General features: G+C 41.0%; 1 protein-coding gene across 5 annotated transcripts in view; it reads right to left on the bottom strand.

Annotated features, from left to right (window-relative positions):
• nfixb (nuclear factor I/Xb) overlaps nucleotides 1–14,210 on the bottom strand; it is a 147,484-nt gene extending 133,274 nt beyond the window's left edge. For 2 of the 5 annotated variants that reach the window (XM_072368267.1, XM_072368269.1), the window contains exons 1-2: nucleotides 13,290–14,210; nucleotides 1,826–1,909 (exon numbers count right to left, since the gene is read on the bottom strand). In XM_072368267.1, the coding sequence (XP_072224368.1) occupies nucleotides 1,826–1,909; nucleotides 13,290–13,292 (87 nt within the window). In that variant the 5' untranslated portion in view covers nucleotides 13,293–14,210. The remainder of the gene's footprint in view (nucleotides 1–1,825; nucleotides 1,910–13,289) is intronic. The other 3 variants (XM_072368279.1, XM_072368282.1, XM_072368272.1) reach the window with 2 other exon arrangements.
• Between the last annotated feature and the right edge of the window lie 1,229 nt (nucleotides 14,211–15,439).

Here is a 15,439-nt window from a genome sequence, read left to right as displayed (position 1 = left end):
AAAATAAACAACTGCGGCGGACATCCACAGAGAAAAAGATTTTCCAAGGGATAAACTCTTCTTAATGCCTTGGAATACCTGGGATATCATATGATATCTGGAAAGAATTGGTCAATCACTCGAGTTTATCATTTATAGGCTCAGATGGGAATCAGTTGGTGAGTTACGTCACTGTAATCTTCGCCACGTCAGATGTGATTAGTAAAAATGCTTAATGTGCATTAAGTCTTATTCGAAACAGGAAAAATCCTTTTTTTCCCCCCCCAGAGACTTTCCATTCACCTTTTCTTAGCAACATCCTCTAAATACATATCAAAAATGGAAATAGAAGCACAGCTGGTGACTTAGAGACTAAAACAGTTACTAAAGAAGGCTAGTTCTGTGCTGGGGACTGCTTTGGAGCCCCTTGAGCAGATTGTGTAAAGAAGAATGTTGCAAAAGCTGCTGAACGTAGTGGGCCACACTGCAAACCCTCAACACATCATAGCGTTCAAACAACAGTCTTCAGTCATCTTCAGTCAGCTCTCATGCAATAATAATTCCTGTTATTCTCGCCCACAGCAATAGCCTGATAGTTAGCAATAACGACCGTTTTCGCCTGTTCTTTTGATGTATTTGTTTTTAGATTTTTCATTTCAGTCATTAATCATTCATTAGTGCGCTGCAAGAGTATAATTTCCCCTTTTGAATTAAGTAATGTTCTTTTTTGTTGTCTAGTTTTCAATATTTTATTGTAAACGCAAAGGTTGAAATAAGGCCGCAATTTGTAACAAAAGCAATAAAAAAGGACAGGTTTTATTCATATTCATATTCTGTTTTCTTATCAAATCACTTTGACCTTTTCACACCTCTAAAACTTCTCCACAGAAACCTGCTCACACCCCACCAGCTCTCCACAGCTACAGCCTCATCTTTCTCCAAAAAAGGCTGTTAAAATTCATAACTCCACTCAGTTATGCCATAAATTTAAAAGATTTTTGTTTTCAATTTGAGCAAGACACAGAAACGCGGTAAATGGAGGGCGTTGTGATGCTCTTTAAACAACACTAAGCCCCAAACAGGAGATTTCCTGGTGAGAAGATGGAAGTGGACACCCTCCTGTGGATGTTCTTGAACTCACTGCCCCTGGAATTCAATACACCATACAACCCCCTCTCCAAAACGCTCTTCTATACCAGCTACTCAATTACAGCCGTAATGGTTCATGTCTGTACCCCGAGACACAAAATACACTGTAGCAACCCAGATTCTCTGTGAGACTTGGCGAAGGTCCTAACTCTGGGAAACAAAGCCCGGAGCCTTTAAAAGTGGCTCCCACCTCATTAACAATCCCATTTTCAGTCGTGCGCAGCCCCTCAACACCACCAGCACTTTCTCACCCTCCTAATCCTCACCTCTGTACTTTCATCACCATTTTACATCGCGGTGCTTGTTGTAAATCTACTCAGCTCTCCGGGTGGACTTCTTCAAAAAGATGGCCACTTTCTTGGAGTTTTCAATTGTTTTGTTTTATACGACAAGATGTGGTTGTGTAACATTGTCATCTTCTCTCCAACAAGCCAGGGAGGGTGCTTTGGTAAAGTTGCAAATACCCTGATTTTTTTCTCATTTTTTTCTTGAACGTGTGTGTGTGTGTGTGTGGAAATAATAATTGTAATGGTTTGCAGCTGAGTAGAGGGAGCTGTGAATGACATTATGATTGTAGTGCAATTACCAAGAGCTTAAAAACAGAAGGAGTTTTGAGTAATGACTCCAATAACACATTTAATACCAACATACCAAATAATAATGATAATAATAATAAATAATAATAATAAATGCATACCCTGTATGAATCTGATACTACAAAACATTCAGGCATCCCAGGACCTCTGGAGGGTTCTTCGTTCAACAGAAAGGTTTCGGTTGCCTGAAATGTAACACAACAGTCATTAATTCATTAGCTGACACTTTATTCAGAATCAGGGAGCTCAAAAACACAGAAAAACTTATTGCAAATCTGCAAAAAGCAGATTTTGTACATCTCAATCCTCCTCATACACCTTGTTGACCTACTTAGAAATCGTGTCCCACCACCTGATAACTCCTTTCATCTTTACATTCTGCTCAGGCTTACGCGCACGCATAGTTGGCGGCTTGCGCTGCCAGCCTGTGCCCATATGCTGTGCAGGCCTGACGACTGGTCCAGCCCAGCCCTGCCAGTCACCACCACTTGAATAGGGAGCAAAGTGTTTAGCTGCCATACCCGCACATAATACTCCAACACAATGGCATTTCCTGTCTCTGCTATTTCACCTGCATGGTCACTTTTCTGTCAGTGTGCACTGATTCAGCACAAATCATTCACACACGCGCACACATACTCGTACATGCAGTCACATACTACACACATTCGGCACAGACCCGTGCATGCAAACGCCATACATCCGTCCACATACAGACAAACACAGGCCAGACAACAGGCTCCAGTTGACTGGCTTAAGTGTTTAGATTAAGTATTTGTTTCTATTCAGCACAGGTCATTTGTATGCTAAGAGACGCACCAGCAGAGGCTGTGAATGAGCATCTGAGGCATTTCTGAAGTCAATTGAGACAGACGACATGGATGGGAGGAAACTGAAGAGTGAGGATCTGGGTCGGGTGGGAGTTCTGCCTGGCTCGCTAGCCAGTGGTTATTAGTTTTTGAGTCTAAGCTGGTGTGAATAGTTTTTTTCCAGGCTAAATTTGAATGTTTATACTGGAAATCGTGTAAATTTGTTAGACGAAGGCTAAACTTTGCTAAGAAGTTTATTCACAATGGTACTCTGAGTCTTATATTTAGTTGTTGGAATTAGGAGAAGTAGGTAAATAATCCTATTTTCCAGAACTTTGCCCTCTTATTCCGAACATACGTTCAGCAGAAACAAACGTGCACCCAAAACAGGAACAAACTTTGCTCGTAGCCAGCAAGAAAATGAAAAGTTTGACTATTTAAACTGGCGTGTGAGATAAACAGCTCTGGGGGTTTTAGCATGTTTAAGCACGTTTAAGCTTTTACATATGCACACAAATACGCAAATGCACAGGGTGACATGGGATTGCCCTTGAACAAATACATTCAGAGACACATGCATAAACACACAGCACTATAATAAGTCCCAGACTGGGGCTAACCGAGCTGCGGCTGGAGACACGGGCTATTCATATCCTTCAGAATGAGAGGTTACAGCTCGAGTCTTTTCCCTTTCCCTTTCACTGTAACACAGGAAGGACATCTGTGCGTGTGATTTCATTCAGTGTCTGTGGCAAAAGGTCTCAGGCTGCTTGATTAGCACAAGACTAACAGTGTTTTTTTAGCAGAGCTTTTCTTGTTCACAATAAGTTTTGCATGTGCCATGTGGCTCGCACACACAAAGTTAGAACTGAAGTTAAACAAAGTTAGAACTTAAATCATCCAAGTGACTGGGAAAACACCAGTCGTGGCTTTCAGCCTTGGCACCCAACTTCTGGCATGTCACAATTAATATGTGGGGAAACATTGGAGGAAAACCATTTTCCCACTAAACGATGCCCTTGTCAAGCACCCTTTGCTTTCTGTTAAGCTCTTAAACTGGCCAGTCCAGCTGAGGGTTATATTTTACTCTTCTGATAATCACAGAGTAGCATAAAATGTGGCATACTAGTAGTTCTAGCTGCCTCTTGTTTCTAACTTTTAGTCGTTTAGAGATAAAAAAAATGATTTGTACTAAACAGACGGTGGACTTCAGTCTCAATGTTGCTTAAAGAAAAGGATGAAATACGGATCAGTCAAAGAATTAAAGGTCTAGATCTTTTTGCCTGTCTGTCTCCAGTGCCCAGTCAGGGGCATTGTTTAAAGCTGAATGTTTGATGGCCGCTTTTCTCCCTTTATGTCAGTTTCTGAATGCCTAATTCATATGGCTGTTCTAAAGCTAAAACAGTTCCACATCATTGTGTGATTAACAGTCAGCTCTAGAAATCATTTGATATCGAGTTGTCTTGCATGTTGACTTTTTTAGTGACTGAAAAGGACTGAAACAGCTTGCAAAGGTCAATGTCACAGGTCAGGTCTCTATATTATGTGTTTATATTAAATCATTTCAAAAGTTAGTCTATTTGCAATTTAGTAAAAAAATTTAAAAATGAAGAAAAAAACATTTAATCAAGTTAGAAAATGACGCCGAAGTTGCAAGAGTTTCCATTTTATAGCAAAGGATTGCATGATCATTTGCAGGTACAAACCAGCAGAGAGTTTCTGCCCAACTCTGTGGTTCCACTGAGAGCTGGGACACTTTCTGGTGTTCTCAGGAGTTGTACTGTGTGTAAAGGAGAGCAGAAACGCCGTAAATTGATTCAGCATCGCCAGCATATTTGAAAGCGCACACTGATAATGTGCTAATCCCCCTCTGTTTGGACTCACCCTCCTCTTTGCACCAACCTTTTTTGGCTAATAAAATACAGAATACTTGGTGGCTAATGAGGCTAGTTAACATTAAAACTAGATAGCTCTGTCCAAAGAGAAAAAAAAAAAGACTAATGAATGATGGACATTAGCTCTGACACTGGACATCGACACTGGCTCTGAAAAATGAAGCTGATACTGAGTGACGTTTGAGTGCCGTACCACTTTGGGTCATAGGTGCTCTAAAACATCTCTGGCTCCAACATGTCAGAGGTCAGCCAATTTTTCTGTGTGTCACTATGATACCCTTATTTTAAGTTCATAGGTGGTCTTTTTAAAAAGAATTCAAGATCATATCCTAATTAAATTATACGATTGGTGTTTTAGGGATTAACTGATTGACTGATATATCTGAGACAGACTAAGAGGTTAATTCACCAGAGAACTCACTGTATGGATTACCCAACATTTCTTGCAACTTGCAAGTATACATTTTCCACAGAAACATTGCTGTGTTGACTATTAATATGTTTTAGGTTCATTGTGAGATCCTAAAAGATTCTAATATCCAGTTTTATCAGCAAGAAAAATCTCATTTTTAAACAGTATAACACGTTATATACAATTTTCATACCGGGCAGATTGCATTCTCAGCCATCGGGGTGAGAATCGAGAGCCAGTAATCTACGAAAAATGCTGTTCAATATTATTGCAGGCCATGATGTTTTCCCATCCTTAACCATGTAGCTGTTAATGCTTAACATTAACCATAGTTAAAGTAGTGTGTAATGTGTTAAGCAGTAACACAACAGTGACTGGATTTTCAAATGACATTACCAAGTAAAGTCACTTTGAAACACCAGTGGCTGTGACAGTTGTTTGTGTCTCCATCCCAAACGCCTCTGACCTCCAAATGTAGACTTTTTAGCTTCTTAAATGTGAGGCAACAGTAGCTTTTGACTGTATCACAAAATGTGTGATACTGTATCCCTTTAAGGAGTTATTTTTATGTTCAGCAGTATGAAGAAAAGAAATCTAAAATCTTGTTTGTGGACAGGACTCAGTAGGTTTTGTGTTTTTGTGACTATATTACATTTTGCTGTGAGATTGGGTTGCAATAGATTATGGATGTGTATTGCTAACCAAGCTAGCACTAGCATTAGCTCATGACTTAACACTCTTTCTGTAAACAAAACATGGTCACTTCTAGATACTAAAGAAACAAAAGGCAAAAATAAATGGGTGAAGTCCAAAAACAAATGGGTGACACAACATTGTACAGATAAAATATAACTCCAAACTCCTTTCAAACTCTAAGCTGTCTACTCTTACTATATAGTTTATTTAACCCTTAATGTTTCACTGTTTTTAGAAAATGCTTCAGTCGCTGTGATTGGATGTGTTTAACATCCAGTTTTTGTCTGAATGATTGTGGAAAAAAGAAAAAAGTTTTATTAAACAAGGTGGAGAGGTGGAGCACGGAGGCAATGGAAGCATCATGCTGTACAGATCCGGACCGCTTTCTTTGAAATTTCCCCTTAAAATCACAAGAGGCTGTTTTATCATTTGTGACAATCAACTGTGTTAGTGAGCATTTCAAAACTTTAATTAGAGCCAGGTTAACCATGAATACAGGCTTTGTGCGAAGCCAGGCTAAACTCAGCCTTGTACACTGGCTAAACATTTTGATATTCTTTTGGAAAGATTTATTCCATTGCATTATGTTTTTGTGAGAATTATAGATTGTTGAATTGGCATATTGACTAATCTTTTGCAGGCTTGCACAGACTTAGTGTCCTGTTGCAGAACTTTTGAGTGTAAATAAGATTTATGATCAGTACAGTACTTCTGCACTCTGCCAGCTCACTTCTCTCTGACAACCACAAATATATAAGTCACATCTGAAGGGGGATGGATGCCTAACTTGGCTGACTCTCAAATGGATTAATCGGAGCACATATACATAATGCCCTCTTTCCTCTGTCTAGCTCATTGTCTTGTTCACACAGACACACACCAGCACAGAAACCACCTGGGTTTCAATATTTCTGGATACACACCAATCCACAGGAGGCGGGCATCTTCACAGTCACTGATTACCAGCCTTCTGATCATTCTTCTCTACCGTCCTAATCATTTGCAACATCGACTCCATGAGCTCAACAGTTTCTAGAATATCAGAGACTTTTCTTCCACTGCAAAACATAACTGACATCCCTCCCTGCCCCGCTTCATTCAGCCTTAATTGTATCCTCATTCTTCACCTGGTAACAAGCTAACAAACCTGTGCAGATGTGGCAAGCACATCAAAGGCAGGGAGGGATGGGAGGGGGAACTTGTTTGTAGAAAAAAATGTGTGGGGGAATATGAAAGGGGAAATTTACGTTGTGTGAGTCCAAGCCAGCGTCACCTCAGGGAGAAATGCTGGAAAAATGTGATATTTTACACCTGCATCTCAGGAGGTGCGGAATAAGAGGCAGGGAGAGGGGAGGCGGTAATTAGAAGAGTGTGTGTACATGTGTGCGTGTGTGTGTGTGTTTCGAAAGGATTTTTAGAATGTTTCTGGGCTTGCCACTGGTTCTCTTTCAGCATTCAATTTAGTACGATCCATTCGATGCCAGATTATTAGGAATGCTTAACCTGGTTACGAATGCTAAAAACAAAAATAAAAAAGTGTTGAAAATTTAACATATATGCTAATATTGTTACGTTGATAAATAGCTTGCAAACCCTGTTTAATGAATTATGCTACTGGCTCTAATTCCTCATTAAGGCCCAAAAGAGGAGAGGGAAGGGAGGAAATATATAGATTGGGTTTTATCCCCCCCCCCCCCCCCCCCCCCCCCCCCCCCCAAATTAAAGGCAGGAGATACAAACACCTCCACAAATTAAGTTGACTCAAATTATTGGGTTACACTGCTGGCGTGCAGTCTGTGGTGTCTTGTGAAACCAATCCATGTGATTGTTAAGTCTTAATAAAGTTATTGAGCCAGGGTTAGAAATGAGATTGAAGAGTTAGGATTGGTATATGATCCGGCCGAGCTTGATTAATATAAAGTAATGAAGTTCCACATAAAAAAATCAAGTAGAACATTCCTCATACGGAAGAGTGTCTGTTTCAGTTCAAGATTCTTTGTTCAACTTTGTTCAACAATATTGTTACAAATAAGGCCCAGAGATTGTGAAAAGGTAACCTTTTTCCATTACCCATTCAGGGAAGTATTTGAACATTTTAGGCATGTTACAATTTTAAAAGGTAGCGTAAAATGTAGCAGTTTCACAAAAAGGCGGAAAAAATGGAAAATTACTCCAAATTACTGGGCTACAAAGTCAATATATCTCTATGCCTGCTCTTCAAAGATGGTACATATCTACGTTTTCCATTACAAACTGTAATGTGGTTATGTTTCCTGTGGAACTGCCAAAAAACAAATGTAATATTGCTCAACTATGAAACACTTAACTGAGCACTTGGTTCCTCCATCTGACCCAACACTATCAAGCATTTTTTCACTTTTATACTTTGCTGTAAATCACAGCTGGTTAGGATTAGGCATGAAAAACACACGGCTAGGTTCAGATGTTAATAAATGCATATTTACAGGTTGGCATCAGAGTAACTGGAACAAGCAACAAAAGAAAAGCTCTGAGAACTTAGAATTTCTGGGCTTTGGACAAACTTTTGTATTATACGTTTTATGGTGAGACAGTTTTGTTCGGTTGAATCTGAACAGGCAGTACATCCTGATATACTTCAGAGTGCAACTGCTTCTATCTTGTGTCTCATCATCATTAAACAGTGTTGACCAGGTGCTATTGGCAGTGGTGCATGCTCATGCCATCCGGCCCAGTCTCAAGAAAAAAAAAGCGAAATGGTAACAGGACGGAAAACTTTATTCTGGCTGCTGAAGACAAAATCTTTTGCGTTTTTTTGCTGAGTATTCAGAACTTTGTCAGCCAGCAATTCAGGAAGAAGATGGTTCGATGTGATGTGTTAATAGAAGATCAGTTTGAATGCAGGTCATAATGATTTCCTAACTACCTTATCGTAAACAAGTAGTTTTTAATGTGTAAAACAGCAATGAAAGAGTGAAAATAGTGTGGATGGGACTATCACACCTGGCAGTTCAGTGTGAAGCACCATCCTCAAACGCCATCAACCTCCAATTGTGGGCATTTTCACCTATCAAATATGATGCAACAGTCAAAACTTGACCTTTTTTTTTTAAAACTGCTGTGACACCATGTGACTCTATAGAGTTATTTATGTTTGCTGTAAAACAAAAAAAAACAGGACCTTGTGTGTGCACACTGATACATTTATGTGACTTTTCTGTGGCTTGTGCTTTCACACAGCTTCCATGTGCTGTACAGGTGAGGCTGTATGCTGCCAACTATAAGCTTTTTCCATACTTTTTTTTCTTATTATTCGTTATTCTTGTACAGGTTTATCTTAGTTCCAATTGTCCGAAGAATGTCGAACTGTTTTTGCCTTCTGAGATGTTAAAGTCCAATCAAGCCTTTTTATTCTTGAGGCTACTGGACGCTTTGAAACTTATGATGAACACTTGTCTATTTATAATAGACTTGGCTGGATGTTTTTACAGGGTTTTCTTTGCCACGAGGAAGAACCTGAGATCATCCATAACTGTCATCTTCAATCCACACATTTTAATGTTGCAAAGCTCACCACTATGAATTTTTTTTCTCATAACGTAACTGTTGGTGTGGCCATTCTTAATGTTCTTGCCACCTCTAATGGATTTGTTTGGATTTTGCAGCCTGTGTCACAGAGATCCTTTAACTGCGTGCAGTCAGAGCAAAATCTTCTCAATCAAAATGCAACATTTTGAGTCAACTGTACAACTTTAACCCGGTTAACTGATGGAGAACTAATAAGGTCACACCTGTGCATGAGCTTTGATGGTGTCCAGTTAAACAAAAGAAGGCAACAAAACAATCAATGTGTTCAATTCAATTTTTTTTAAATCATAAATAAAAATGTCCTACAAGAAAAGTTTCACTATGTAAGAATATTTCTCTATGTAAAATTGCAAAGATAATTAAATTATTGGGGAAGATTTGGTAAACAAATGCTAACTGGCAGATATCTTGGGTCCCTCAGAACTGCACTAAAAACAGACATGGTTCTGTAGTGGAAATAGCCGCACAGACTCATGCACATAAAAAAAAAACAGTCTGTGAACACATTTAGTCAGTGTGTTTAGGAATGGAAGTTAAAACCCTACCATGGATAGAAAAAGCCATAAACAAGGTTAACAAATACCGCCATCCTCTCGCCATCCTATCTTAAGGGAAGTGGGGAAACCGTTCTGTGGTCTGATCAGATTTAAAATACTTTTTAAAAACCAGTTTAGTCCAGGTGTTAAATTGGCTCGCCTGCTGTCCAGATCTGCTTCAAGCTGACAACATTTGGTGCTTTTTAAAGCGAAGCCACAAATTCTACACAAGCTCAACCTTACCAAGTATCCTTTAAGTCAAGTATATGTGCGTCTTTGCCTCTGCTACACAGGCTCTTTAACTGTCAAAGGTGACATTCTTACGGCAACTTTTTGTGTCACCTCAAAGAGGCTGAATGCATCAGATGATTACATCCCTTGATGTATCCCCCACAGCCACTCTACTGTTAATATGCAGCAGCTTAAAAACCAATCAACCTGACAAGCCTGTCTGAGCTCAGCAACATCATGCTGTTTGATTGATATCAGAGTTTCCATCTTTAAACTAGCAAAAGCTTACACGCCACATAAGCTATTACAGCCTGCTGCAAGCCTTGTTTATTTTTCCAAGGAAACGTCAAGGCTGGGACAAACATAATAGCTTAATATTCTGTATACAGTGAGGGATGACATCACAGGCAGCAACATCCAAGAGGGTGATCGCGCAAGACTGGAAAAACGCTCGTCTGATTATCACATGGCGGGCACAGAAACTCACACACACACTGAAAAAGAACCTGAGATAGAGCTACCCATAACTATTTACAGAGTATGATTAGATTTTTTTTTGTTTAGCTAATCTTCCAATAGGTCACACATGTGCTTACAATTTTCCTACATAATCAAAACAGAAATAAAATTGCTTAATGGGAGGCTCCAATATATATTTAATCAGAATTTGGGATCTAAAACGCCAAGTTTGATTTAATTCTATGAGGATTTCAGAAAAATATGGTTCGAATCTACAACGTGTAAATCCATGGTTATAGATCATCTAAGTGGTGTTTCGGTGTTTATTTGCGTGTCAGAGGAGGATCACCGTCGGCTGGGAAAGCTAACGGAATCCTGACACTGATTGACAGATGCCTCCAGTGCATTCTAACTAAACTAACATGCAACTAAAATGTTTGGCACAAATATCCCTTCTTAAAGAAAAAAAAAAGGAGGTGAGTTTCTGCTGCAAGTAGGAGAATAACAAGTTGGAATAATCCCATGTGAGGCCTGTCCTGAATTCCGTATCACTTTTACTGATGAGCTTTTTGGGCAGCTGCCACGTCAGCTAGGATGCTCGTAAACAAATAATTATTCATACTAATAATCTCCTTCATTCATGTGCAAATAAGATGCCTTCCTGGTATCTAAGAAGCTTCAAGGTTGTATGTAGGAGGCTTTTCTAACTATTGCCTGACTTGAGTCATTTCATGCCAAGAAAGAATCCGTCTAAGGGTCAAGGATACATGTGAGCTGGATGGGAGAATTTTGCATAAACAGACCCTTTTTATTAATAAATGTTAAACTTAAAAGTGTGTAAAAGTCTTGAGCCAATTCTGCTTTTTTTCCCCCTTCCACTAAGTCAGACTTTCTTGTAATCTTTTAAAGTCGTCTTGAGCAATAGTTTTCCAGACTGAAAGTTTTTCAAAGGTTTTTTTTTTAACATTAGCTGCTTGTTCACTCATTTTCTGTCCAGACCTTGTACACGATCATTTTCAGAGGAATATGTTTTTCATTTCCATCTTGTGTTTGTTTGGTAAGTCACTTAACACTGGCCAGTGAATCATTTGAGGCACAAAAAGGCAACTATCACACAACGTTGCAAATAACCCATTTTTAAAAATTGTATCTTTAGGCACCTTGTAACCAGCAGCCTGTCGGAAGGACAAATAACTTGTTTGCCATTCCCTTAAAGGCATTTCTGATAAATGCGAAAGATAACACAATTTGACAGATGTGAAAAAGTATTTTGGCACCAAAAACCCGATTCCCAAAGAGCTATTTGCTAAAATCTTGGCATATCTCACCATGGTGTGCAGTATTTGATAAAAGAAATTGACGAACCTGGACAAGTGGAGGTCAAAAGAAGAAGTGGCAGGCTTAAATAGACTAGCAGTTGAACAGTGTATGAAAGTGATGTTCTTAAGAAACAGGAAAAATCCAGCGCAGCCCTGACACAGGACCTGAGAGATGCATCTGGACCTTCAGCTGATCCATCTACTGTTCACTGAAGCCTCATCAGAAATGGTCTCCATGGAAGGGTGGCTGTCAAGAAGCCATTCTTAAGGAAGGAAAACTGGGATAAAAGGCTGAGCTATGCCAAATGACATAAGAACTGTACTGAAAATCAGTGGCAGCAGGTCTTATGGAGGGATGAATCCTCCCCAGAGCCCGGACCTCAACATTATTGAAGCAGTGTGGGATCATCTGACAGAGAACGGAACAAAAGGCAGAAAACATCCAAAGAAGAGCTTTGGGATGTCCTTCAAGAAGCCTGGAGAACTATTCCTAAAGACTACTTAAAGAAATGACAGAAAGCTTGTCTAAGAGTGCTCGGGGTGTGTTGAAGAATAAAGGTGCTCAGACCAAATACTGACTTTAAACTTGTTAGAATTATATAAACTCTGTTTACCTTGAATATTGTATCTCAATTTATGTTTGCACACGTCTCAATTAATCGCTGCACACATTCCCTGTTTTTCTCCCAATATATAAAGACATAAATGTTGGCTCAAGACTTTTGCACAGGGTTTATCCTGTTGAGGAAACATAGGGACAAAACAGCAAGCATTAAAATATCGTTTTTTGGTAGGGATAAATAAAAGGTAAATAAAATCTCAATTTTTTTTATGCATGCAAAAGGACTACTAAAAGTGACTTTGCCTCCAGAGCAAACATAAGAAACTTTTACTTTTTTCATTTATCTGAGTTGCACAAATAAACCTCTTGCGCAATGAAGGAATGGGTCAGAGCTGCGGTGCGTTATTACGCACAAATCAACAGGCGCAAACAAAAAGTTTCAGACCTCACTTAAGGTTTTGTTTGAGGTGGGATTCGGGCTGTCGTCGTCGTCGTCCCCCCCCCCCCCCCCCCCCCCCCCGTGTCACAATGTAGCTTTACATACGATGCAACGCCTCTTTATTAGCTGCTCACTCTGAATGATACGCGATAGCGCGTCTCATATGCGTGGCTATTAATAGTGCACAGACTGGCTCACTTCAGGGACCACTCCAATGAGAGGAATCGTGTTCTCCGTGTGGATAAAACGGCCGCGGCAGCAGGCATCGGGTGGTGAACTGAGAGGGCTGGACGCTAATTTAGACAAGACTTTGGCAAATTTTGGTATAATTTAAAAAAAATAATAAAGTACTGAAATAAGGTGGACTGTATTTGCTTTGGAGATATTGTCCATAAAGCACGATGTAGAGACAAATCACCATATCAAAAGGAGTCTAAATGTGGCAGTAAACAGATTCAGGTTAGTGGAGGGACTTGGCACAGTCTTCGGTTACTTGCAAGTAAATCCACACAATTCTTATAAGTAAGCTCACTTAACTGGACATAAAAGTTGTATCTGCTTATCATTAAATCTATGAACAACACTGAGCCTGAAAGCTGACTGCATAAATGAGCAAATTATTGGTTTACATAGCACGTACCATTGTGGTGTGAGGAATTGTGCCAACACACTCAGAGACCCATTTTCCACTCTCAAAAAAGTTCGGCTTCCAAAAAAGAGAGAAAAAAAAGTGTGTGGGAGAGAGAAAAGTGCTCGGTTTTCTTGTTCAGCTGGGCCTCGCACCGGAAGCAAAAGAGCCCTAAAACACGGCCTGCTGCCCGGTAAACATTCTCTTTTGGGAGGATTTGCAGGCAACTTTCCTCAGTCGAGGCAGCGGAGAGAAGAGCGGTATAATCCAAGTGTCGATTTCCTCATCCGACGTGTTTATGTTCGATTTCAGCCGGAGATAGTTCCATGAAAAATCGAGTGGCCTGGTGGTGCGCGCTCTTCTCTCTCGCGATCTGTCCCGGTACCGTAATGTCCACCGAGGCGCTGCGCCACGCGCCGCCGACACAGTCAACGTCTGAGCCCGAGTGACAGCAGGAGTGTGGCCGTGCACCGACAGTAAGTAGCCTGCACTCTTTGCTGCTTACGCGCTTACCAGATCAGCTGTTGCTCCTGCAGAGAGGGGGACGCCGCCGCGCGCTTTCCCCTTCATGCATGCGTGCCCGGCTCTTTTTGCTGATCTGAGATACGTGGCGGTGCTCCCGTGTCCTCCTCCACCTGTTCCTCAGTGTCAGTGTCCGGAGAAAGTTGCGGAGCGACGAGCGCCTGAGGCGAAACTCACCATGTGGCAACGCGGATGTTGCAACACCACTAGCGGGACTCAAATACCAGCCGGGGATTGTAGATCTGAGCTGAACAAAAATAAAAACATAAAAATTAAAAAGACAATAAAAATAAGTAAGGAAGAAGGGAGATGTGCCTCTAGCTGTGCCGCACCGTGTCTGCGTAGCTGAAATTAAGCAAACAAGTGAGGAAAGTGAAAACGCAGCGTGGCTGCACGCACGCACCAGCAAGGACGTGCGGGGTCCTGCGGCCGCGGCCGGAGAAGCGGAGCGGAGCGCAGGGCTGGTGAATTATTAATAACCAGAGCGGTTCACAGTCTGTCGTGTTCAGTGAGTAACCAGGGCGGCAGCTGGGGGTTTAGAGGAATTAAATACGGGCTCAGAGTAAACCATGGACGCAGGGGATTAGTGGCTCTCACCGGCAACAGTGTAGGGGCAGCCCGGGGCCGACGGCGGGGGCGGGAGGGAGAGGAGGGGGAGGCAGCGGAGGTTGGAGGTTATGATAAATATTTATTTATTTATTCGTCTATTTTATGTGATTTTATGAAAGGGAGCGGTTTTTTTTTCAAACCTCAGAGCCCAAATAAGGTGCTGCGTGCTGTTGGAGCCAATTTGAAAATGCTGGCAGAACTGAACCTGCAGCTTTAACCTGTGGACCATAAACCCGAATACATTTCCATCACAGTTCACCAACAGCACCGTTTGTCTTGGCTCAAAGACTTTATTGAACATACTCGTGCTGCGTGAGTTTCTGTAAGACACAGAGCATTAAAAAAGAGGCTGAACTCGGATCAGAGTTGATCTAGATCACGTGACAAAATTATTACAGGGACCTATATGACGTCTAATAAATCATTACATAGGCTAATATGATTTCCTGTTATTTAGGCAGTTTCAGCAGGCATTTCTGTGACCAACCTCATTCCAAGTGGCTGCTAACAGCTCAGTTTGGCCGTTTTTTTTTTACGCAAACTCCGCTGCAGGGCCAGCGGCTCATGAACCAAAATCATTTTTTGTCGTTAAATTCAGTCCAGCCTGTGTTTATTTAGCCATGAATAACGCAGTCAGCCAGGGCAGAAGTTGGAAATGGATGGCTTGGAGAGCGCAGTTGCGTGACTCCTGGCCGGAGTGCGTCGTTTCTGTTAAAACACAATATTTATCCATCAGAAAAAAAGCCGGTTAGGTGTGAAAATTCAGATGGAATTTTAGCAGGCATGCGCCAGCTCAACAGATACGGATCTAAAAAAGAAAAAAGAAAAAAACGGTGTTTTGACCTTTTATGGGGAAATGCGGCATTTTTCTTTTACGGATGTGCGCAACCACCGACGTCACGCAACGACGTGACGGGCGCGGAGGGGCAGCGCTGGCTTCTCCTGGTGTCAGTTTGCTCTGCATTGGTTCAACTTTTATCACTTTGACAGATACAAACCGATGAATTCAGAGCCTGAGCAGCTCAGTGGAC

Source organism: Leuresthes tenuis, unplaced genomic scaffold, assembly GCF_036924035.1.
Source record: "Leuresthes tenuis unplaced genomic scaffold, fLeuTen1.0.hap1 SCAF_17, whole genome shotgun sequence".
NCBI lineage: Eukaryota > Metazoa > Chordata > Actinopteri > Atheriniformes > Atherinopsidae > Leuresthes > Leuresthes tenuis.
This window is presented reverse-complemented; position numbering and strand designations above follow the sequence as displayed.